Source organism: Sciurus carolinensis, chromosome 2 (assembly GCF_902686445.1).
Source record: "Sciurus carolinensis chromosome 2, mSciCar1.2, whole genome shotgun sequence".
NCBI lineage: Eukaryota > Metazoa > Chordata > Mammalia > Rodentia > Sciuridae > Sciurus > Sciurus carolinensis.
In genome coordinates this window covers 20825248-20849405 of record NC_062214.1, presented here as the reverse complement: position 1 = coordinate 20849405, position 24158 = coordinate 20825248, and the positions used below count along the sequence as shown (strand labels likewise).

The following is a 24158-nucleotide window of genomic DNA, read 5'->3' as shown; positions in this document are numbered from 1 at the left end:
CCTCCAGGGATGTCTGGCCTCCCCCTTCCCTCACCCCACGACTAGGACCCAGGTCCCAGGGTTTGCAGGCTTAACTGTCCTGCTGCCCCCTACCTGGGCTCTGGCTGGTTTAGCCCTGGGCCTGTTCCTCTCTGGCTGGGCCTTGTTTAGCTGCCCAGCCTGTCCGCAGTCCCCACGGTATGTCTGACCAGTCCCACAGCCCAAGCAAGTTAGTATCACTGGTCAAGCTGACCTGTGTTCCAGATTCCAGAGCCTCCACGTGCTGGATGTTACCAGCTTGACTGGACACAAGGGTTAGTGCCCATAAAAAGGATCCTAAGGCTCAGAGAGGTGAGACCAGTTGGCTAAGGTCACACAGCCAGTGAGCAGCAGTGGTGGTGTAAGGAGGCAGTGCAGGACTCCTGTCCAACACTTCTCCTCCCATCTGATGAGGACCAGGCCCCAGGGAAGGCTGGCCAGCAAAGGCCTTGGCCTGATCGACCGGTGCTGCAGTTTCTTCCGCTGCCAGGTTTGGCTTCCTTCACCAGGCTGGATCCATCCGGGCGGAGCTGGCTCACAGCCCTGAGGCAGGTTTGAACCTCTCAGGCTTTTGACGTGGGAAGATAGGAATGGATGGCCCCATTTGGCAGGTGGGCTAACTGAGGTCCAGCTGGTAATCATGATCATTATCTCAGTGTACTCTGAGCCCAGCTTGATGCAAGGGAGGTTCTGCAAATATTATCTCCTCTTTACAGATGTCAGAAATAAGACCCAGAGAGAGTATGCTGCTTGCCCAGGGTCACACAGCAAATCCTTGTTGGAGACTGGAACTATTTTTTTTTTAATTAAATTTAGTTTTTTTGTGGTACTGGGGATCAAACCCAGTGGCGTTCCACCCCTGAGCTACGTCCCCAGCCCTTTACTTTGAGACAGTCGCCCTGGCGGCCTCCATTTTGTGATGGTCCTGCTCTGCCTCCTGCGTACGGGATCGCAGGCGTGCTCTGCCGCCCCGGCTGCAGCTTGGGTTTGGACTGTTTCAGGGAGCAGGGCAGGCGCCGAGGAGAGGGGTCAGTGCTGTCTTACCTTTTAGCCAAGCCACGCGTGGCTTGTGCGTGTCAGCAGCCGCGGTTTGAGGCCTGTTGGCGGTTTACCTTCTCAGCGGAAGGCACAACTGTCCCCAACCGGCAGACCAGAAGTTGAGACCCCGGACTCCACGTGCAGGAGCCGAGGTCATGCAGCTGGTGCCCAGGGCCCCTGACTCTGGAGCTAACGTTCTCAGACACCACTAGGGTCCAGGCAGCGAAGTCCTGGACCTTGAACCCCATACTAAAACTGCCCTGCCCTGCGCTTGTGAGGAGACCCCCAAACTCGGCTGGGAACCCAGATTCCCATGAGGGCCAGTGTGGGCAGTCAGGAGCTCTGCTTGCTGAGGGCAGGTGTTGCCAGCCTTCCTCTGCACTGGGCACCTGGGGACCCCCAGGACTTGACTCTCTGGCCTCATTTTGTAGCCTCAGACCCTAGACCTTAGGCCTTGGGCGTTGGCCCAGTCTGGTACGGCCAGTCTGCCCCCCTCTCGCTGCTGCCTCCTGCGCCTTCCGCTGACTTCTCTGAGGCCCCTGAGAGGTTGAGAGGGCATGTTGTGTCTGGCTGTGGACACTCAGGGGCCCTCATATTCATCCCTGTCTTGCCGTTGATTCGCTGTGTGGCTTTGGGTGTGTCACTGCCCTCTCTGTGCTCGTTTTCCCCTCTGGGGAGGTGGAGGCTTTGGACTGGAGGAACTCAGCTCTTCCCCTATGATTTGAGTCTTTGTAACTTTGGACAAGTCCTTGCCCCTCTCTGTGCCTCAGTTTCCCCAACTCTACAAAGAAAGTGCTGGTTTGCTCTGGCCTGGGCAGCCCTCTCTGAGCCCTGGTTTCCTCAGCTGGGGCCTGGAGCCTCACCTTCCTTCCTTCATGGTGATTCCCAGGGTCAAATGGGGAAAGAAAAAAAAAAATGCAAATGCCCACACAGGGGGTGGTGGAGATTTGGGGCCTGGTGGCCTCTTCCTGAGGTGGGCTTGAGCAAGGTGGGCACAGCGTCACACAACAGACGGGCCCATACGCCCAGCCCCAGCCCTGCCTCCCATCAGAAGGGAACCCGCACCCTCCCGCCCAGCCTCAGCCCAACCAGTGAGTCCTGGGTGTGGGGCACACGCCTGCCCCCGAGGTCGGAGGGGAGCTCCCGCCCCTGCATCTTAAAAACGGGCTGGGGATGCTGCCAGGCGCCAGCCTCTGGCCCGGTCAGCTGACGGCAGGCAGCCTGTCCTCCGGCACCACCCGGCCCCAGGAGCCTCCTCATCTGGACGCAGGGCGGCCCTTGCTTCTCTGGCCTCAGTCTCCCCACCTGCACAGCAGGACCGCGGGTGGCCCTGGCTCCTGGGCTGCCCTGCCCACTGGCCTCGCTTCAGTCCGGTGGACCCACTCCCCGCCCCTGTCGGTTGCTTTGGACGCGAGGCCTCTGTGGCTGCCCCTGTGCCCGTGCCCAGCACCGCCTGGCTCTCCTGCTCCGGCTCTCGGCCACCCTGCCTCTCACAGCCCCGTCTCTGCCTCTTCTCTCCCCTTGGGCTCCCGCTTGTTCCTCCCTCCTCTGTCTCTGGACCCCGCTCCAGCCAGACCTGGTTCACATTCAGATGGCTGCAAAGGTACTTCCACCCTGCCCTGCCCCACCGGCCCTCCCGCCGGCACTTCCTGCCTGTCCCCTCCCCCTTCCCCTCCCCCTCCTCTTCCCTCCTCCTCCCCCTTCTCCCTCCCCCTCCTTTTCCCCCTCCTTCTCCTCCTCCTTCTCTTGGGCCAGTTAGTATAAAAATGCCCTGGCACTGGCACTCTGCCACCTGTCCCTCCAACTCTGTGACTCTGTGACTTTGGGCAAGTCCCAGCCCCCTCTGGCCTCAGTTTCCCCCTGTGTATGGGTGAGCTGCAGAAGGAGGCCTGTGGTTTTCAGCTAAGGCCCCTTAGGTGTGGCCTGTGGTTTGCAGCAGAGGCAAGCATTGCTCTAGCTTGCAGGGCCAGGGTCTAGATTGTCACTGGGCCCCCAAAGGGCCACCCCTTGCCTCCAGCTTCCAGGATTGGGCTTCTGAGTCTCCGGACTGGGGAAACTTCGAAGGTTTGATTTGACATCCACCTCAGGCAGGAGCCTTCTCTCTGTAACAGTGTCGCTTGCCCCAGAGAAGGGCACTCCCTCCCTCCCTCTCCTAGCCCTTGGCATCTGCAAGTGGCTGGGTACATCTGAAAGGAAGCTGCTCCCCTCCTGTCCCAGGACAATGCCTGGTGGCTGAGGCTGACTGAGCTCAGTCCTGCCCGGCTTGGACAAAGCTCCCCTGAGCCAGCTTTGGTAGTGGCGTCTGACAGGGAGCAGAAGTCCAGGCCAGCTCCACCTGGTGCGCTTGGGAACACGGGCTGGGCTACGCCTCCCAGTGCCTCCTGGGCTGCAGGGGCCCTGCATGGCACCTGGGCAGGTGGCAGGCACCTGGGCTCACCTAATGACGGCCCTTTCTTCTTTGCTCCTCCTCCCCTTGCTCAGAGAGGGAGACTGGTGGCTGGCCCACTCACTCAGCACCGGACAGACTGGCTACATCCCCAGCAACTATGTGGCGCCTTCTGACTCCATCCAGGCTGAGGAGTGAGTATCGCCTCTGTCCCAGCCGAGTCTTCGGCTGGAGAGAAGTCTGGCTGCCCTGGCCCCGCCACATCCCAGGGACGGGCCCCGTGGGTGGCAGGAGTCTGGACCATCAGCATCGCTCTCGTCCCTCCCACCCCAGATGGTATTTTGGCAAGATCACCAGGCGGGAGTCAGAGCGATTGCTGCTCAACACGGAGAACCCAAGAGGGACCTTCCTGGTGCGAGAAAGTGAGACCACGAAAGGTATGGTCACTGCTGCTGGCCAGCGGGGATGAGTTCTCGTGAGTGGTTTGAGCTGGGTGTTGCAGATGCATAGGAGCGGAGCGGGGTGTCGGGAGAACCCTCCAAGCGGAGAGAACAGCGGGATTGATGTCAGGGAAGTGTATTTGAGGAACATGAAGTCAGCTGGGGTGGCCAGAAGTACAGCCAGAGATGAGGCTTGGCCTCCCTGGCCTCAGTTTCTCAAATGAGCAATGGGTGCAGTTGTCGGGAGGTCTGTGTTACACGCAGGACTCATTCCCAGGCCCCTCTTCTCCCCTCCAGGGCCCCTGGGGCTGCCCTTCCCCCACAGTCCTGGCTGGGCTCTTCTCCCGCCCTCCCCCACTGGAGAGTGAAGATCATCCCCCTTCTCTCCAGCCCCTCGGAAAGTGGGTTGCAGGAGCCCTGTCACCATGGCAACGGAGCAGGGCTGCTTCCTGTGGGCCTGGGGCTCAGCGGGAGCTGGGAAAGCTGAGCATCAGGTCCTGCACGTGGGCTTGGGAGCAGTCCTGTGGGGCACCCGTGCAGCTCCAGGCTTGTGGGGGTGGCAAGGACCGTGCTTTGCTACGTGGGAGTGAATCGTGGTGGGTTTGTCCTGTGCCCGGGGAGCGCGGACCTGTGTGACCATGTGGCCTCTTGGCATGGGCATGCCAGTATGTGCCGTGCAGTCAGAGCGCGCTTTAGCTTCAGACCGGTGGCTTCTGTGTGCCTGCAGCCTGGGCCACCTGCAGGAGCCATGGCTGACCCTCGGGTATGGTTGGAGTCCCAGCTCTGTGCCTGAGTCACTGGGTGTCCTGAGGCTGGTCATCCTTTCTCTCTGGGCCTTATTTTCCCTTCTGTGCTGGGATTGTAGTCTCCACCTGAGGCTGCCAGGGGCTGACCTTCCTCCTGAGTCCCATTTCTGGGGCTCAGCCTCATACAGGTGAGGCCACTTCCGTCCAGCATCCCACTGGCTCTGGTTAAGGGGCTCCAGTCAGCCCAGGGGCAGGAGGCAGCTCTTCCCTCCAGAAGCTTTCTAGGCTTGCGGAGGGCAGGAAGGGTCCAGCGTGCCCTTGGCAGCCTGTGGGCCTCGCCCAGCACCAGGTCTCCCTCCAGGGCTGCCGCTGCCTCTGCCAGCCACCTGTTCCGCCTGAGCCAAGACTGGTGTTAGGGAGACAGCACGGGGCTGGGCTCGGACAAAGCCCATGTGGGCAGAGCCAGAGAGGGAGCAGCCAGGCGGGGAAACAGCCATGTGGGTACCAGGTTCCCACTGAGCGCCCACTCTGTACTAGGCCCTTGAACGTGGTCTGACTGAGCCTTCCCAGTTAATCTTGGGTGTAGAGGAGGAGACCGATCCACAGGGTGAGCTTCAGCTGGGGCGCACGCCCCGGGTTTGAGTTCTTCCAGGACCAGGGTTTGGGGTGGGCCTCTTCTGCTCAGGTGTCCTTTGGCTTGCTTGGCTGTGCCTCTGTGGCTGCCCAGAGTGAGGCCTGAGAGACAGGGCTGTCCACCTGGCCCCTCTCTCTCCAGGCTCAGGCAGGCACGGCACTGGGCCCAGAGCAGAGCTGGGGCCTTGGCTGTGGAGCTGGTGGCAGGGTGGTCACGGCTGCCTCTCCCTCCGGCCCTGCCGTAGGTGCCTACTGCCTCTCGGTGTCCGACTTTGACAACGCCAAAGGCCTCAACGTGAAGCACTACAAGATCCGCAAGCTGGACAGCGGGGGCTTCTACATCACCTCCCGCACCCAGTTCAACAGCTTGCAGCAGCTGGTCGCCTACTACTCCAGTGAGCCGCCCCCCCCCCCCCCCCCCCCCGCAGCTGGCTGGTGAGGAGGGGGCTGCCCTGAGCAGCTGGGAGGAGGCGGCTGGGGTAGGTGGCTCGCCACTCCCAGACCGGTCTGAACCGGTTACTGGGAGAGGAGGAGGGGGCTGCCACACTGATTGCAGCCCAGCCGAGCTGCAGAGGAGAGAGCCAGAGGGCGCAGAGGGAGTGGGGGCGGGCGCCATGGTGGCCCATGCAGGGCGGTCCACTGCTCACCTCAAGCCGCCTCCTCTCACCTGGGCCTCCCACCTTCCTCTAGGTCGGCCACCAGGCCACCACACTGACCTCTGCCACCGCTGTAGGGGACGAGCTGAGCTCTGTTCTCTAGGTCGAACCCTTCCGGCCTTCTTGCGATCTTAGCGTGGTGACAGGCGTGCACAGGCCCGGCCAGCCCTGGCTCCCGCCTCCCCCTCCGTGCAGCTTCTCCACCCCAGGAGCTGCTGCGTCAGGCTGGGCCTGGGCCCTGCCCTCTGGGGAGTGCCCTCCCTGGGTCCCCCCGCGGGTCCAGGCCCACAGCCGCTTTCCCTGGGCTCTGTCCACCAGCCCTCCTGCCCCACACGCACGTCCACCGCGCTTCTCTGTCCCTTTGGTGTTGGCCCTCCAGGCGTCGAGCTGTGGCAGGTTCCCCACACTCGCCCCCGGGTCCCTGGCTCCCTTCAGGTCCAGTGAATGAAGGGCTGGGCTCTGAGCAGCTGGGCAGAGCATCGTGGGCCCCGGGCTGGGCATGTGCAGGTGCCTTTCTTCCAGGGCATCCCGCGTGTGCCCCGCGCCTCTGTGCACACGAGTTGTGAGGCCACGTACGTGGGGACGGGCAGGCCCGGGGAAACCACCTGAGCTCTGCTCTGTTGTCTTCAGAACACGCCGATGGCCTGTGCCACCGCCTCACCACCGTGTGCCCCACGTCCAAGCCGCAGACCCAGGGCCTGGCCAAGGACGCCTGGGAGATCCCCCGCGAGTCGCTGCGGCTGGAGGTCAAGCTGGGCCAGGGCTGCTTCGGGGAAGTGTGGATGGGTAAGTAGAGAGCCGGCACCTCCAGAGAGCGGGGCCCTGGGGTGGAGGGTCACCACCTGGGGACCAGGCCGCTGTCCATCTTGTGCGGCAGCTCAAGGTGCCCTGGGTCCCCTTCCGTCAGCTGCCTCTGAGCAATATGGCCCTAGTTTAAACGTGGAGCTCCGCCAGTGGAGGATGTTACCACTCTGGGTGTAGCCCTGAGTGCTGGGCCCCACACGAGACGGGCAGGCCAGACTCCCTGTGCCCACGACACCCTAGAGACCCGGCACGTGTCTGCCAGGAGCTGCCAGGGCTGGACATGGGGCCTCCCGAAGACCTCCTCATGTCTGGGCAGGGGGTCTCACCCTGAGCCTCAGTCTTTCTGACTGTAAAATGGGGCTGGTGATGAGGGCGCCATTGTGGGGCTGTGTGGGAACTCTGGCCCCTGGGCGTGCACACGTTCGCTCTCAGCCACGAGAAGAGAAGGCCCCGCCCACCGAGGGAGGGCTGGGAGCCGAGGTCTTGCGTGTTCTGAGCCTGTTAGCAATTTCCTGTCTCACCTGGAGACGAGGCAAGCTCATCCTTGAAACAAGCTCTGTGCAGCCCTGACAGGGCCCAGGCCCCTCTCCTGCCAGCTGGCTTCTGCGCCCAGAGGCTCAGAGGCAGGGCTGAGTGCTGTGCTGCGGCTTCAGGCCCTCGTCCGTTGGTCTCTCCTGGATGCCAGGTCACTTGGTCCCTCTCCCTTCAGAGGGCAGCAGAGGGCCCCCGCTGGGAGACATTGCCAGGACAGAAGCCTGGAAGCTGGAGGCAGGTCCAGGCCGAGCTGCAGGGGTGGGAGGGAAGCTGCTTCCAGGGCAGACCCCAGAGCGGAGCCGAGGGAAACTGGGATGAACCCGCAGCGCCTGCTGCCTGGCGCCTGGGAAGCCCGTTCCCGCGTGCGGAGTAGCCAGGTCCCTGGCGGCAGCTACTCTTTCGTGAGCAGGTGCCAGAGACTCACTTCCTCCTGTGACAGTCCTGGGAAGAGCTCTCTGTCCTTGTGCCCATTGCACACATGGGAACCCCGAGGCTCAGAAGGAGCTGGGCTTACCACATGACTCGGGAGCCAGAGCCGAGGCTGGCACAGGCAGGCAGGTCCCTTTCCTGTGTGACCCGACTGGGACCTCCACTGAGGCAGCCCGCGTGCCTCCACAGGAACCTGGAACGGCACCACGAGGGTGGCCATCAAAACCCTGAAGCCCGGCACCATGTCTCCAGAGGCCTTCCTGCAGGAGGCCCAGGTCATGAAGAAACTGCGGCACGAGAAGCTGGTGCAGCTCTACGCCGTGGTGTCGGAGGAGCCCATCTACATCGTCACCGAGTACATGAGCAAGGGTGAGGCTGCACGGCGGCCAGGGCGGCAGCCTCCCTCCCCCTGAAGCCAGCCCCTTCAGTGTAGTGGCACAGAGCCACGCCCCGCGTCAGGTGCCCTCGCCCCTCTCGGTTTGTTTCAGTGCTGGTTTCTAAAGCCAGAGGCTGTTCTTGGGCTAAAAGGGAGTGCCCACCCTACCAGCTGACCCACGTCCAGGGCAAGTCCCTGGCTTGACCCTGACCTCATTTCCTGTTGTTGGTACTGGCCTTGAAACTGGGGTCTTGCATGTGCTAGCTCCCTGCTGATGAGCCACCTCTTAACCCCCTCTCTTTGAAAATGCTGTCTCGAGACAGGGTCTCACTAAGTTGCTGAGACTGACCTTGAGCTTGTGATCCTCCTGCCTCAGCCTCCTGAGTAGCTGGGATTACAGGCCTTACCTCTGTGCCCAGCCAGTTCAGTTTTTTTTTTTTTTTTTGAAGTATTTTTTAGATGTTGATGGACCTTTATTTTATTCATTTATTTATTTGTGGTGTTGAGAATTGAACCCAGTGCCTCACATGTGCTAGGCAAGTGCTCTACCACTGAGCCACGACCCCAGCCCCCCGTTCAGTGTTTAACCCAGGGGCTCTCTATGTCCCTTACCACAGTCTGGGTGTCTCCAGCACCCAGGAGGCTCCTGTTCCCCTTGGCTGACGATGCCCTCTAGTCCTAAGTCCAGGCAACCACCAGCTGCTTTCTGTCATAGTGGGCTTGTGTGTATTCGGGAACTTCGCTCATGTCCCCTCTGGGGTTTGTTCTTATCGTGTATGCCGGTGGCTTGTTCCTTTTTGATCACCAGGCAGGACCCGGTGTGTGCAGAAGCCCAGTCTACCCACCTGCAGAGGGCGGGACATCCTCCCGTCCTGCTTGCTTGCTGAGTGACAGGTGTGGAGTAGACTTCTCCAGAAGCAGGGCGACGCAGTACCTGCTGTGCTGGTTCACGCAGGCCAGCATCCCTGGACAGGGCCTGGGAATTGCCGCTCTTGGTGCAGGGAAGGCAGGGCAGGGGCTACAGCTTGTCTCTCTCTGCCCAGGGAGTTTGCTGGACTTTCTCAAGGGGGAGACCGGGAAGTACCTGCGGCTGCCACAGCTGGTGGACATGGCCGCTCAGGTGAGCAGGCCCCTCCCGCCTCCCACAGCCTGGGAGCTTCCACACCCCTGCACCTTCCAGCTCCCACACTGCCTGGTTCTGCCATTCCAGCCTCTTGAGCGCCCCCTCTGGGAGGCCTGCGTGGGTTGCTGCACACTCTCCTCTCCCCACATTGCCGGAACCACCCACAGGTGCAGTGAGTGGTGGTTCTGGACAGAGGACTTCACCTGGACATCAGGAATCACTGACTGACTATGAGACCTCAGTTTCCTTCCCCATGAAGGTCTTTCAGTCACTCAGCAAACGCATTACTGCTTGCTGTGGGCAGAGCTCAACAGCCACCTTTCTTACTTGATCCTGATCAGAATCAGGAGACAGAGATTAGTTGTTATTCCCATTTGAAGAAGACTGAAGCTCAGAGAGGGAGCTTGGGAAGCAGGCAGGAGCTGGCGTGCATCTGTCCGCGGGTCAGCTGGGGCTTGTCTTCAGGGCTGCCTTCAGCATGCTCTTCCCCTTTGCCTGGACCTTCCCCTGCTGAGCACTGGTCCTGCCTTTCCCGGCAGCAGCCATTATTGCAGTCTGACTTCGTTTGCCCGAAGAGGCGTGGGGAGGGCAGGGAGTAGGCTGTCCACCCTGGGATGACCGCAACCCGTGCGCCCATGACCCTGGAAGGCTGGGTGGCTGCTGAGCCAGGCTCCCGGGGCTCTGCCTGCAGATCGCCTCGGGCATGGCGTACGTGGAGCGGATGAACTATGTCCACCGGGACCTCCGTGCCGCCAACATCCTGGTGGGGGAGAGCCTGGTGTGCAAGGTGGCTGACTTCGGGCTGGCCCGGCTCATCGAGGACAACGAGTACACGGCCCGGCAAGGTGAGCGGGCCACGCTGCCGAGCCTGTTTGCTCATCTGCCAGGCGGAGATGAGGACGGTGCCGGTGGTGGTGACGCGTGGTACCCTCCTGACCTTTCCACGCCCACAGGTGCCAAATTCCCCATCAAGTGGACGGCTCCAGAAGCCGCCCTGTATGGCCGGTTCACCATCAAGTCCGACGTGTGGTCCTTCGGAATCTTGCTGACGGAGCTCACGACAAAGGGACGGGTGCCCTATCCTGGTGAGAAGCGTCCGCACGACCTGTCTTTAGTCCCCGAACCCCTGGGTCCTGATGGCCTTGGGTAAGCCCACTCGGTCCTGGTCCTGCTTCCCCGTTTGTGTGACAGAAAGTGAGCAGCTGACCTTAGGTTCTCTCCGGGTTGGGGCTTGGCCTTGGGGACAGGGCCTCTCCGTGTCGTGTCCCTGCCGTCCTGGGCAGGAAGTTCCCGTCCCTGTCATCTTCTCCCGCCCGCTTCCTGCCTGGAGCCAGGCTCCTCATGCCCCCTCTGCCCACAGGGATGGTGAATCGCGAGGTGCTGGATCAAGTCGAGCGGGGATACCGGATGCCCTGCCCGCCTGAGTGTCCCGAGTCGCTGCATGACCTCATGTGCCAGTGCTGGAGGAAGGAGCCCGAGGAACGGCCCACCTTCGAGTACCTGCAGGCCTTCCTGGAGGACTACTTCACGTCGACCGAGCCCCAGTACCAGCCGGGGGAGAACCTATAGAGCAGGCAGGCCAGACTGCTTCTCGGCACCATCCTGGGCAGGCAGCCCCTGCAGGGGCTCTGGCCTCCCTCTGCCTGCCGCTGCGTCTGCGGGGCTGAATTGCTCTGTCTTTGGGGGCATAGAAGGGCTTTGGGACCTGGCGCAGCCCGTGAGGACGGGTCCAAGGCCAGCACAGCCCAGCGCCTGCCCTGGCCGCCTGCCTCCTGTCTACATTCCCTCCTGAGCTCTGCCCGTCCCTGGAGGAGGAATTGGGAAGAAGGGCTGGGCGCCATTTTTCTAGCCTCCAACTGCTCCGCTCGCCTGGTCCCCTCCCTATACTGATGCCCCCAGGTCTGTCTCCAGAGCTGGCCAAAGAGCCTTTCCAAAGAGGAGTGATCGGCCCAGCCTCGCCTGCCGCCACCCTGCCCCTCGCCCCCTCTTTCTGGAGGTGGAGGTTGCTGGGTCCAGACCCCTCTGCCGGCTGCCAGGCTCGCAGCCCCAGGCCTGGCGTGACTTGGCAGTGGTGGGTGGGGAGGACTCAGCCCTGCCCTCCGTCCACCCAAGGTACCCTTGGAGATCTTTGATTTCTTCCTCCCATTTTGCCCATGGGGAAGCTGAGTCTGGAGAGGGGATGTGATCGGGTTGGAGCGGGATGGCACCTGGTGCTCCCTCCGTCTTCCTCAGGAACTGAGAGTTGTCCTCAGAGGCATTACAGACAGATGGGCAGCCTAGGGCCAAGGGGCCGGGTGGTTAGAGAGCAAAGTCCTGCTGCCCTGCCTAGGTCGAGGGGAGGGACAGAGGCAGAGGCGCTGCTGAGCTGGGGGGAGCACCGCAGGCGAAGGCGTGGGGAGACTCCGTCAGAACATGGGTGGTTTGGGGTTTTTGGAGCCACTAGCCATGAAAGGGCTCTGCTCCCGGGTTCTAGAGGCAGGGAGTAGAAGCTGGAGATCTATAGCAGCGAGGCCCTGGCCCCAGCCTCCGGGGAACCCAGGGCCTCTTCCCCCAGTTTGTCCTGAGCATTTCAACCCCAGCCCCTGCTTTCCTCCCAAGCTGGCACCCTTGACTCACGAGGAGGGAGAGGAGTGCCTTGGCTGGGGTTGAAGCAGGCAAGATGCCTACTGCCGCGCCAGGAGGGGCTGCGTGACCTCGGGTGCCCGTTGCTTCTCTGAGCTACAGCGCCTACCCCTTGTGTGGCCATGGTCTGCAGCTGCTCAGCTCCTGTCCCGACCCTGTCACAGGGCTTCTGTGGTGAGCTGCCAGGAGACAGTGGCCCTGGCTCTGCTGTTCAGCCTTAGGGTATGTGGTGGCTTCTGTTGGCCTTGGTGTCCCATCTGTAAAATGGGCATCTGGTGATTTGTGCGATCTTGCCAAGGGCCCTTGTGTGTATGTGTGTGTGTAAGTGTGTGTCTCTCCATGTGTGTCCATATTTAACATGTAAAAAATGCCCCCCACCCCCCTGACATGTGGTACATTCCACTCACTGTTCCCACCATAGCAATAACATTCCCGCTGCCAGGGGCTCTCGAGCCAGCCAGGCCCTGACAGTGGGGAAGGCGGCCCCGTGGTGCCTGCCTATGAAATTTCAACTTTCCCTTCTACATGAGTCTGTTTCCCAGGTCTCTTCCTGTCCATCCCGCCTGCCCCCCACTCCCAATTCCTCCTCCAACTGCCCAAGGCTCTTTGTACAAGTTGTCCCAATACTGTCCTATTTTTTTTTAAAACAGTGTTTTGTAGATTTCAGATGACTATGCAGAGGCCTAGGGGACCCCTGGCTCTGGGCAGGGCCTAGGGGTCCCACATTCCATGGCCCAGGCTTGGGGGGAGGGGGGAATCTAGAATTGGTTGTAAATACTTTGCATATTGTCTGATTAAACACAAAGAGACCTCAGAATTTGGCTGCTGGTTAATCGAACATCTACTGTGTGTGGAGAGTGGGGTGGGGGCAGGTTGTGAAAAGTAGCTGCAGTCAGAGGGGCCTTCGTCCCCCCAGCAGTGCTGGTGGCTGGAGGGTACAAGCCAGGGGTGACATGATCCAATGGGGACAGCCAGGATGACTGTGTGCATGCTGCACCTGCGTTTGGGGATCACACTGGGAGAAACACCAGGCCAAGCTCAGGACCTTGGGAGTTTCTGGACTCAAATCCCTGGCGGTGGTGGCAGCTGATGCTGGGGACGGGGTGGGGCTGCCGTGTGTGGGCACTCCTGAGTCAGGACTGTGCGCGCTGTTCTGCGTTCCTGGGAGTGCCGGGTTGGGGTCTGTGAAGGACCTGAGCACTCTGAAGGAAGCTCAAAGACCCCCAAAGGTCAGCCCGGGGAGGTGATCTGCCGCCACCGCGGGAAGACCCTTGTTTCACATCAGATGCTGCCTGTGCAAGCGAGTCACCTGAAACAAGCGTCAAAACTGGACGGGGTTAATTCCACAAGCAAACATGGAGTGCCTGGGTTAGAATGGACCCTGGTGGCCCCGTGGGCGTGCCTGCGTGCTAGGGCAGGCGTGGTGCAGGGCCAAGGCTCGTGGCATGTGTTCTCAGTTAGACTGGGAGGGACGGCCCACGTGCTCGTGGGCATGTTTACTCACACACGTGCTCTTCAGGTGTGTGTGTGGGGGCGGGCACTGGAGGGGTGTCCTGGAAGTGTGGCCCTGGGCGTTAACCGGGGATGGGTGAGCGGGATTAGGTCTGGCTCTGTGTACTGCCCGGACACAATCAGGCGGCATGGGTTCACGTGGACGTGTGCGAGACGTGTGTGCCCCCGAGGCCTGTGTGAGTTCAGGTGTGCAAGCCTGGAGCTGGCCACTCAGCTGGGTCCCGTGTGAGCTCGTCCTGCTAGTCCAGTGGATTCAAAGTACTCGCCCCGCACTGCCGCTGCCGCTTGGAGCGTGCCTGGGGTGCTGCAGGGCAGGGCCCGCCGCCCATCCCCGTTGGCCTCTCTCCTACCTGTCTGTGCCTCCCACCCGTCTGGGGCTCTGTCTTAATCATTTCATGTTTCTGTCCCCACCCTAACCCCCTCTCCTTTCTTTCTTTTTTTTTCTTGCATGGGGGATTGAACCCAGAGGTACTTAACCCCTGAGCCACACCCCCAGCCTGCTTTAAAAAAAAACAAACATATATATATATATAATAATAATAATATATATATAGTATATATTATATAATATATATAAAATACATATAATATAAAATATATAATATAGTTGTTTATTTTATTTATTTATTTTTATGTGGTGCTGAAGATCAAACCCAGAGTCTCACACATGCTAGGCAAGTGCTCTGCCACTGAGCCACAACCCCAGCCCTCCTGCTTTTTAAAATGTTTTTTTAGAGACAGGGTCTTGCTGAGTTGCTTAGGGTCTCGCTAAGCTGCCAAGGCTGGCTTTGAACTTGCAATCCTCCTGCCTCAGCCTCCTGAGGCACTGGGATTACAGGTGTGGCACCTGGCTCCCTGCTCATTTCTTGGTCTTTCTCCCTCCCCAGGCCTCTGGTTTTTTTGTTTTTGTTTTTGTTTTTTCCTGTGGTGCTGCGGATTGAACCCAGGGCCTTGTGCATATGAGGTAGGCACTCTGCCAACTGAGCTATATTCCCAGCCCAGGCCTCTGGTTTTGTTGTTCCCATCTGGTCTCCCTGTGCCCTGCTGGCTCCTCTCTGGCCTCCGTGCGGCGATTTCCCTAGCTCTGCCCTCCCTTTCTGTCCCTCAGAGCCTCCTCTCTGTCCATCTCCCCATAGCGACTCTCCCCAGGCCTCCCCACCTGTGGGAATGGCTTTGCTTCCCTCTCTGCGACCTGGCCAAATTCCTATTCATCCTTCAAAACACATCCCAGAGGCCCCAGAGCAGCCCTGGAGATTTCTCTGTCCCCTGCACCCCAGTGGTTGTCCCAGTGGTTCGTTCGCACAGCTTGCCCACTGCAGTAAGAGCTTGAGGGGCCAGAGAGAGCACCCCAAGTCAGGCCCACCTAGTGACTGGTCTGGGGACAGGTGAGGAAGCTTCTGCCTCCCCTCTTGCTCAGGCTCCTCTGGGTTTGACTTCCTTATTCTGGGCCTGGGTTTGTTTGCTTTTGCTTGAGACAGAGACAAGGCACAGAGAGGGGAAGGCAAGCGATGTCCACTCTGCTGTGGTCACCAGGGCCACCGTTTCTGGCCCCTCAGCTCCTCCTTCAGCCCTGTCCCATTTTCTGCCACTTCGGGGATGAGGATCTGTGCCCCTCGGCCTTCCTTTTCTGCTTTCAGTTAGCTTTTGCTATTATTCTGCATACATTTTTTTTGGGGGGGGGACCAAAATATTTTCCTTTATGGCAAAAATAATGTATGTCCCTTTTGGCAGAGGAGGAAAGACTCAGAAAAGCACAAATGAGAAGAAAGTCCAACCAGGTTGACCCACTCCTCCCTCCTGCCTGGAGGGAGGGGGGCGTGCTCCTCGGAGCCCGGGCCCTGGGCCTCTCTGACCTTCCCATCTGCATCTCCGTCCTCTGCACCCCCGTTTGTTGGCTCTCTTGGAGCAGCTGGCTCTTCCCTCCTTCATACATTCAAACGTGGACCTTGGTTCACCACCTGCCCTGGCCCAGTCCTGCCCTGGCCTGTGTGCCTATGAGAGGGACGCTTGGCCCACCCAGGGCCCTGCCTGGAGGCCGCCTTGCCGCCCTCCCAGCCTTCCTTCTCCAGGGTTCCGAGTCCTCCCCTGCCGTACTTCAGCGTGTGCACAGGTGGAGCTACAGGACGTGCGCGTGGTGGGGTGGCACGGGCACCGGTGCCTTCGCTGCTCCTGGGCTGCCTGCAGCTCTCTCGGCCCCCTCTGCCCCTCCCTTATGAAATTCTCTTGACCAGGCCTCGCACCGGGTGCAAATGTGTGCACGCACACAGGCACTCACACAGGCACGCACACAGGCACTCACACAGGCACGCACACAGGCACACAGGCACGCACACAGGCACGCACACAGGCACGCACACAGGCACACAGGCACACAGGCACGCACACAGGCACACAGGCACTCACACAGGCACGCACACAGGCACACAGGCACGCACACAGGCACACAGGCACGCACACAGGCACGCACACAGGCACACAGGCACGCACACAGGCACGCACACAGGCACGCACACAGGCACACAGGCACACAGGCACGCACACAGGCACGCACACAGGCACTCACACAGGCACGCACACAGGCACACAGGCACGCACACAGGCACACAGGCACGCACACAGGCACGCACACAGGCACACAGGCACACAGGCACGCACACAGGCACGCACACAGGCACACAGGCACGCACACAGGCACGCACACAGGCACACAGGCACACAGGCACGCACACAGGCACGCACACAGGCACACAGGCACGCACACAGGCACGCACACAGGCACACAGGCACGCACACAGGCACGCACACAGGCACGCACACAGGCACACAGGCACACAGGCACGCACACAGGCACGCACACAGGCACTCACACAGGCACGCACACAGGCACACAGGCACGCACACAGGCACGCACACAGGCACACAGGCACACAGGCACGCACACAGGCACGCACACAGGCACTCACACAGGCACGCACACAGGCACACAGGCACGCACACAGGCACGCACACAGGCACGCACACAGGCACACAGGCACACAGGCACGCACACAGGCACACAGGCACGCACACAGGCACTCACACAGGCACGCACACAGGCACACAGGCACGCACACAGGCACACAGGCACGCACACAGGCACGCACACAGGCACACAGGCACGCACACAGGCACGCACACAGGCACGCACACAGGCACACAGGCACACAGGCACGCACACAGGCACGCACACAGGCACTCACACAGGCACGCACACAGGCACACAGGCACGCACACAGGCACACAGGCACGCACACAGGCACGCACACAGGCACACAGGCACACAGGCACGCACACAGGCACGCACACAGGCACACAGGCACGCACACAGGCACGCACACAGGCACACAGGCACACAGGCACGCACACAGGCACGCACACAGGCACACAGGCACGCACACAGGCACGCACACAGGCACGCACACAGGCACACAGGCACACAGGCACGCACACAGGCACGCACACAGGCACTCACACAGGCACGCACACAGGCACACAGGCACGCACACAGGCACGCACACAGGCACGCACACAGGCACACAGGCACACAGGCACGCACACAGGCACACAGGCACGCACACAGGCACTCACACAGGCACGCACACAGGCACACAGGCACGCACACAGGCACACAGGCACGCACACAGGCACGCACACAGGCACACAGGCACACACACAGGCACGCACACAGGCACGCACACAGGCACACAGGCACACAGGCACGCACACAGGCACGCACACAGGCACACAGGCACACAGGCACGCACACAGACACGCACGCACACAGGCACACAGGCACACAGGCACGCACACAGACACGCACGCATGCACACAGGCACGCACACACCCATGTCCTGTCTGCATTTTCTCTTGTCTGTCTTCTTTTCCTATTTTTCTCTCATGGATTCCAGAAAGCTGAGGTTTGCAGAGAGTAAATGCATTGCATAGAGACTGACAATGGAGAGACGGGACAGGAAGGGCCGGGAAAAGGAGGGAAAGAGAGCAGGGCCACAGCCGAGCCTGGAGTTGGATGGAGCTGGGCTGCGCTCTGTCCACTGGTCTGTCTGGGTGCATCCTGGTTCCCCAACCTGCTCCTCTCCCGGTTTTCACCCCCAGACCTGGGATGCTGCCGCAGGAGCATGTCTCATGGGTCCTGGGCCAGTGTCCCCTGTGAGTGTTGGCCTCTGCCTCCTCTTGCTGTGGTCTTTCGAACGCCCTCTTCTTTCTCCAGGGTGGGGCTGAATCCCTGAGCTGGAGGATCTGTCTCCCTTTTCCTTCCTCTCCTGTGGTGTGTGTCCATCTGCATTTGTGTGTGTGTGGGGTCGTGAATCTCTTGCCACCTGCTTTCCCCATCCCGGGGCTGTTCTACTTCTCAGGGCCCATGCTCCCTGCAGCCTGCGCCTCAAGGCTGCCCCTGGAGCAGCCCCCAGACATCCCGTCTGCACCCACCCAGACCTTCAAACTCCTGTGTGCTCTTCCTCTGCAGAGGCACCCACCGTCCGCCTTTGGTGCTGGGCACAGGCCTTGGGGGCTCAGTCATCCCTCGCCTGGGATCCGCCGTGGCCCTCCACTCTCTCCCCACCTCTGCCTTGCTTCTGTTCTTCTTCTCCCCTCCGCAGGCGCTTGAGGCCTCTGCAGCTGTCCAGTGGTCTCTGCTCCCTGCCTGCCGCTGTGCCCTGGTGGCTCCTTCTTCCTGATGGCTTTCTTTTTCTTCAGCCTGCAGGCCTCAGGGAAGGCCTTGTGATGTCCCCTTTCCTGGGTTCCCTTGTCTCCAGTGTTCCCTGTGATGGCATCTGTCCTAACCTTGGCCCAGTGCTACCCAGACCCAGGCTGGGCAACCAAACAGAGCCCTGTTCTGACTTTTGTGGACCCTTCTTCCATAAAAGAAAATGCAAGTTTGTATTTTATGATAGCAATTATAAAAAGGTGAATATATTACTATTATGTATTAAAATATTTTCCAAGGGCTGGGGTGGAGCTCAGTAGTTAGCGCACTTGCCTGACCAGTCTGTGCAAGGCCCTGGGTTTCAACCCCAGCACTATTATAAAATCTGTTTGTCCTTTGAGCTCAAAGTTCATTTTTATTCTGATTGTAAGAGAAGTTCAATCACTCTTCAGGGCCCTAAAATCCGCACAGGCTGGAGAGTTGCTGGTGCCTCTTTGGCCGGGCCTGGTCCACTGTGCGTCCATGCCCCGGCTCCCGTGTACAGCCTTTATCACATCCAGCCCCACTTCCAGTGCCCTCCTCGCCTCGTGCCTTATCTGGATTCTTCCAGACTGTGGGCCCTGGTCTTCCCCTCTCCTCCCACCCCTCCCTCACCGGCCCTGGGCTTTTTCACTTTGCATTAATCCCGAAGCTCCTGCCCCCTTGCGCGCAGGTGCAGAAGCCCTCATCTGCTGAAGCTCCTTCCTTCCTTCCGTTGGCCAGCGGCCACGGGGCCCCTGCTGTGGGCCCAACCCTGGCAGGGCTTAGGGGTTAGGAGTGAGGAAGTCAGCCAGGTCCAGCCTTCCGCAAGCCACGTGTGGTCTGAGGACAGGTGAGAGGGACATGCAGAAAGGCCCAACACCTCAGGAACGGGGAGCCGAGCCTGTGCAGAGGGGCAGGGAGGCCCTCTCGGGAGGCAAAAGGCCGGAAGGAGGGAAGGATGGGGAACCCCCCAGGCAGCAGGAAGCAAGGCCCAGAGATGTGTGAGGAAGGACCGCCAGACGCAGACGGTCACAGGAGAGCAGAGGCCCCGAAGCAGCTCCTGCCGCTCCTGCCGGCCCTCTCCCCTCTGGGGCTTCATGTTGGCTTTGCTCTGGGCGCCCCACTTTCCTCTGTGCGTGGGCACGTGTTGAGTGTGCACGTGTGACTTCGTGGGTCTGGACCCTGTTCACCTCTCCTGTGGCCCAGGCACCTGTGTGGTGCACCGTCTAGTGTTCCGCGGCTGCCGTGCACCGGGGGTGTAGCTGGTGCCTGGACACAGGGTGTGCCGCCCGGGTGTTCAGGGCACAGGGTCCCTTGCCGTGGCCTAAGTCCAGCAGGGCCTCATGTCGCTAAGTCACATTGCTAAGTCACTGTCCTTTCCTTCGTCTGACGTGGGTCCCTTTGGCCGTTCTGAAGAGGCAGCCTGGGTGGTGGGCGCTGTCCCCTTCTTGCTCCTGTTTCCCATCTCTCTTTGTCTCTCTGTCTCTTCTGTCTTTTGTTTTGTTCTTTTTTGTCTGTTTCTTTCTGTTTCAGCCTCTGGGTTTCAGCTCGAGCCTGGGAGCCTTGGTGCTCTGGCATTAATTAGCTTTCCTATTAGGGCGTGACCACGCCGTTGGCGTGTGCGCATGCGTGTCTGTGCGTGTGTGCGCGCGTGTGTGTGTGTGTGTGCGTGCGCGTGTGTGTGCGTGTGTGTATGTGCGCGTGTGCGTGTGTGCGTGTGTGTGCGCGCGTGCGTGTGTGTGCGTGTGTGTATGTGCGCGTGTGTGTATGTGTGCGTGTGCGTGTGTGCGTGTGTGTGCGCGCGTGCGTGTGTGTGTGTGTGCGTGTGCCCCGCACGCATCTCTTATGCTTTCCTGCGGGCTTGGCCGGCACTGCTGCTGCCCTCCCGCCGCCAGCCCCTATCCCGTTCTCTCAGGCTGCCCGGCCTGCGTGGCTGATGCAGGCTCTGCCCCCGCTGGCCCTGCACTCCCGCCTCCCGTCTGCAGGCATGTGGCAGCTGCCCACCCGCTTGTGAGCTTTGGGGTCACTGCCATGGGCTGGGGCTGTTTTCTTTCCCTCCCACAGCTCTTCCCGAAACACTTATTGTGCAGCAGCTGCTCCTGCCTGGCTCGAGCACACGTGCATGTGCATGTGTGTGTATGTGTGTGGCACACAGACAGGGTCAGAGCGTCCCCTACCCGGCCCCACTCAGTGGGTTTCAGCTTTCGTGGTCATTCTGAGTCACTCACACTTGCCCAGCTGTTCAATCAACACCCTTCTCTCCCGTGCGCTGGCCATATGTGTGTGCGTGTGCGTGTGCATGTGTGTATGTGTGTGAGGATGCATGTGTGTGTATGCGTGCATGCATGCATGTGTGAGCATGCGTGTGTGAGTGCGCATGTGTGTGCATGTGTGTGCAAGTGTGTGAGTGTGCATGTGTGCGTGCATGCGGGTGTGAGTGTGCGTGCAGGCTGCCGCACCTCCCCTCCTTCCCGCCTGTTTGCTCCTTGTCTCTGAGGCGCTTCCGAAGTCTGCCCTGGCTCTCTGTGTGCAGCACTCACCGAGAGGCTTGTGTGAGACAAGCTATCTGACCGCGTGCCGTCTCTGTCACTTTCCCTAATGCTTTGTCCCGTGCTGGGGTAATTTCCTTTACTGTTTTCTTTTGGTCAACACATGCTGAACAGCCCCCAGAGGGTGTGTGTGTGTGAGGAGCTGCCCTGCGCCTGGGCTCTGCCCTCCCTCTCCCGCCCCAGCTTGGAGCTTCCAGACCAGTGTCCTGTCTTTCCCCATCGTCCCCAAGGCCTCTCGGGTTCCTTTCCATGCCCATCTTTGAGGCTCTGTCCAGCAGATGAGCACCAGCAATCTGTCCACTCTTCGGTTTCTCCGTTAGCTCATCTGTCCAGGAGTTGTTTCTGGGTCCCTTTCCTGGGGCTCCCCCATTGTCCTCCCACTCCATGAGATCCTGTGGGCCACCTCTGCACCCACCCCTGTCCCACCTCTGTTCCCCACAACCTGTGGTGAGGTTCCAGGCCTTGCCTCTTCCCAACAGCCTGTCTGGCCCCCGTCTCGCTGTCCCTTCTGCCCTGCACATCCTGCTCTGCAGCCCCGCCTCCCTCAGGGCACCCTGGATACTGCTCAGGCCTGCCAGCCCACCCAGCGCAGCTCTCCTGGGCTGTCCCCTCCGTGCGAGGGTCTGGGCGCTGTCCTCTTCTGACCACATTGCCCTTTCGCTTCCTCTTCCTCAGCCTTCGGTCTCCACACCTGAGAGCCTGCTCCTGTCTCCCTCTGTTGCCTCCATCTTCATCCCTTCCCTCTTTTATCCTTTCTCTCATTTTAAAAACTCGGGTGTACGCCATAAAGTGCACGGATCTGAAGTGAAAATCTCCGTGCGTTTCACGTGACCGCCTCCATTCCAGTCGACACGCATTGTTTTAGGTCCCAAACTTGCCTTTTTTTTTTTTTTTTTTCCTCTTTGTGTCTACGTGTGACATTCTGTCTATTTGTCTTGGAACTTTCTCAGCTGCTGCTTCTCTTCTGGGAGTCCTCGGCTTTGTTCCTTCATTCAATCAACAATTATTGAACACCTCCTAGGACAGCTCCCTGTGTGTCCTGCCCCCTCCTCCCTCTCTCCCGCTTGCTCCGCTCCCTCTCCAAATCTTATTGAATTCTGGCTCCTTTCTCTGAGTCACTGCGGGAGAGAGCGCGTGTCCGCCGGCCCACTGCCTCCCGCTCGCTCTCTGCCTCCCCCTGTGCTGCCTCCCTTTCTTTCTCTCCCACTCCTGGGGGTTGCATCTAGATGTTTCCAGGTGAACCTGGACCTGTTTCTCTCGCCTCCCTCCCCTTGCTGTCCCTGAGGGGTGGGTGAGGGCTGGTCAGCCCCCGGCTGGCCGCCACCTCTTCCTGCTGCCCCACCACCCCCTCCTGCCAATTCTCCTTGCTCCGCAGCAGGGTTTCTAGCCAGGATCTTGGAGCCGAGCTGCAGACTCATACACCCCAGGCAATACATCTCTCCTACTGCAGGAGGACCCCCAAATCCTGCAGGCCCCCACCCCGTTTCTCCCTTCTCCCTTCCAGGCTGACCTCGCCTCTGAGCGCCCTGTCTGCTGTGCTTTGTGACCTTGCCTGCCGGCTGCACAGACCCCGCGGGCCTTGTTCTCGGCGTCCTCTACTTCTGGGGGCCCAGCTCTGCGGACACCGTCCCCAAGCCTCCCCCACTCCCAGCCTCTTCTCTGCCTAGCACTTCCCGAGGCTGTTGTTCCTTCCTGCTCTAGCACCCCCGTGCCTGCCACCTCCCCGACTCCGGCCTCACCTTTCCCTCTGCAGGGACACACTGGCCCCTGCCTGAGGTCCGAATGTCATTCCATAAAGCCACTGGGCGTCCTGGCACCCTGTTCAGACCCCCAGGATGCTCCCTGTATCCCCTTCCATTCGTTTACATGTCCTGTTCACATGGTTCCCAAGTGGGTCCCATCTCCACTCCCGGGCAGGGCTTACAGAGTGTCCTCCTCCACCAGTAGACTGAGCCTTCAGTCATCACTCACTGCACTCCCCGTCCCCACTGGGCTGGCCTGGGGACACAGGGCCACATCCAAGGCTCTAGCCTGTGGTCCGGGGAGAGACCTCCTGTATGCCAGGCTATGGGCTCCAGCTCACACACTCTTCCCTGTCTTCTTTGTCCCATGTCCACTGACCTATTCCTCCTATCCCGCCCCTGGGGGGGTCCTGCAGACCTCCCACGTCAGCAGGTGTTGTGGTCTGTCTGAGTGAGGGACTGGGAGCGCTGTCTGTCTGTCAGGTTTGTGCCTGTCTGTGTGTGAGTGTGTGAGTGTGGATGCATCTGGACATCCTAGTGTCTGGTTTGCATGTGTCTGTTTCTCTGAGTCTCTGTGTGTGTGACATCCATGCGTCCCGACGTGGGTTTCTGGATGACAGTCTCTGCCGGGGTGGGGGATCTGCTTGCACCTTTCTGGGTCTCTGCACCTCTGTGTCTCCTGGTGGGTCCTGCCCGTTGGCAGTGCCGAGCTGGGGCGTGTGTCTCGCAGCGTGTCTCAGGCTGTCTCCCTGAGTGCTGGGGCCAGCCTGGGTGGCTGTCTGCACAACCCTCGTTCTCTCTCTGGGGCTCTGGAGCATCACCAGCCTGGTCTGTTGGGCTATGTGTCACCGCTGCCTCCACTCACATCTGTCTCCCCCTCCTTCCCTGCATCCCGCTCCTGGGGGCTTTGTCGGGGTCTGCGCGTCACTGTCTGTGCCTGGCTGCTTTGCAGACAGCGTGCGTAACACCTCGGGCCCCAGCTCCGGCTGCGTCCGGCCTGTGTGCGTGGGCCTGTGTGCGTGCAGTGTGTGCGTCATCCAGGAGCCCCGGGTGGCGTGGGGGTCTCGCCTCGCTGCTCCCGCTCTCCCCGGCCCCCTCCCTTCCTTGCTCTGAGCCCTTCTCCAGCTTTCTTTCTGCGTCAGGCCTGCGTGTGTGTGTGTGTGTGTGTGTGTGCGCGCGCGCACGCTCCGATCTTGGAGCTCCTCACTTCGCCCCTCCTGCTGACTTTCTGCCGCTGACCAGGTTTCTTGGGGGAACTTTCAGGGTTCACTTGTAGCTGTCCATCCACAAACCCCGAGGGGCCGGGGCTGGGCAGAGACCCCGACCTGCTCTTCTCTTTTTCCCTACCAGCTGTCCTCCCTGGAGTTCCATGTTCTCCCAGGGTGTCATGGGGTGCCTGTTACAGAATCGAACCCCAAGCCCTGGCCGTCTTACTCCGTCCTGCTGCCACTATGCTGGCCACCAGCCCCCAGGGCAACTTTGGCTCCCGCCTGGGGTTTTGCACACGCGGGTGCCTGTACCCTTCCCAGAGTCCTGCAGGGGCTTGCTCACTTCCGCTAGGCCCCTGCTCCAGTGTTCCCTCTTCTGAGAGGCCTTTCCTGGGTCATTTGTCTAGAACAACACCCTGAGTTGTTCTCTCCACGCCTCCTGACTCCGTCAGGCTTCACAACTTATCACTCCCCGACATCGACGGGCATATTGATTTGGGGCTTATTTTTGGTGTGTCACTCCAGTCCCTTCGTCACTGTGCCGTCAGGCGCACAAGGGCAGGACTGTGTCTGTCTCCAGCCCCTGGAATGGTGCCTGGCCCACAGAAGGCGCTCGCGT

The 24158-nt window shown here is 60.5% G+C and overlaps 1 protein-coding gene across 4 annotated transcripts in view; it reads left to right on the top strand.

The window, feature by feature from the left end:
• The window catches only part of Src (SRC proto-oncogene, non-receptor tyrosine kinase), a 43679-nt gene extending 31063 nt beyond the window's left edge, over positions 1-12616 (top strand). For 2 of the 4 annotated variants that reach the window (XM_047540224.1, XM_047540225.1), the window contains 10 exons: positions 2627-2659; positions 3538-3636; positions 3776-3879; positions 5507-5656; positions 6548-6703; positions 7874-8053; positions 9104-9180; positions 9875-10028; positions 10137-10268; positions 10544-12616. In XM_047540224.1, the coding sequence (XP_047396180.1) occupies positions 2627-2659; positions 3538-3636; positions 3776-3879; positions 5507-5656; positions 6548-6703; positions 7874-8053; positions 9104-9180; positions 9875-10028; positions 10137-10268; positions 10544-10752 (1294 nt within the window). In that variant the 3' untranslated portion in view covers positions 10753-12616. The remainder of the gene's footprint in view (positions 1-2626; positions 2660-3537; positions 3637-3775; positions 3880-5506; positions 5657-6547; positions 6704-7873; positions 8054-9103; positions 9181-9874; positions 10029-10136; positions 10269-10543) is intronic. The other 2 variants (XM_047540227.1, XM_047540226.1) reach the window with 1 other exon arrangement.
• The last annotated feature ends 11542 nt before the right edge of the window (positions 12617-24158 follow it).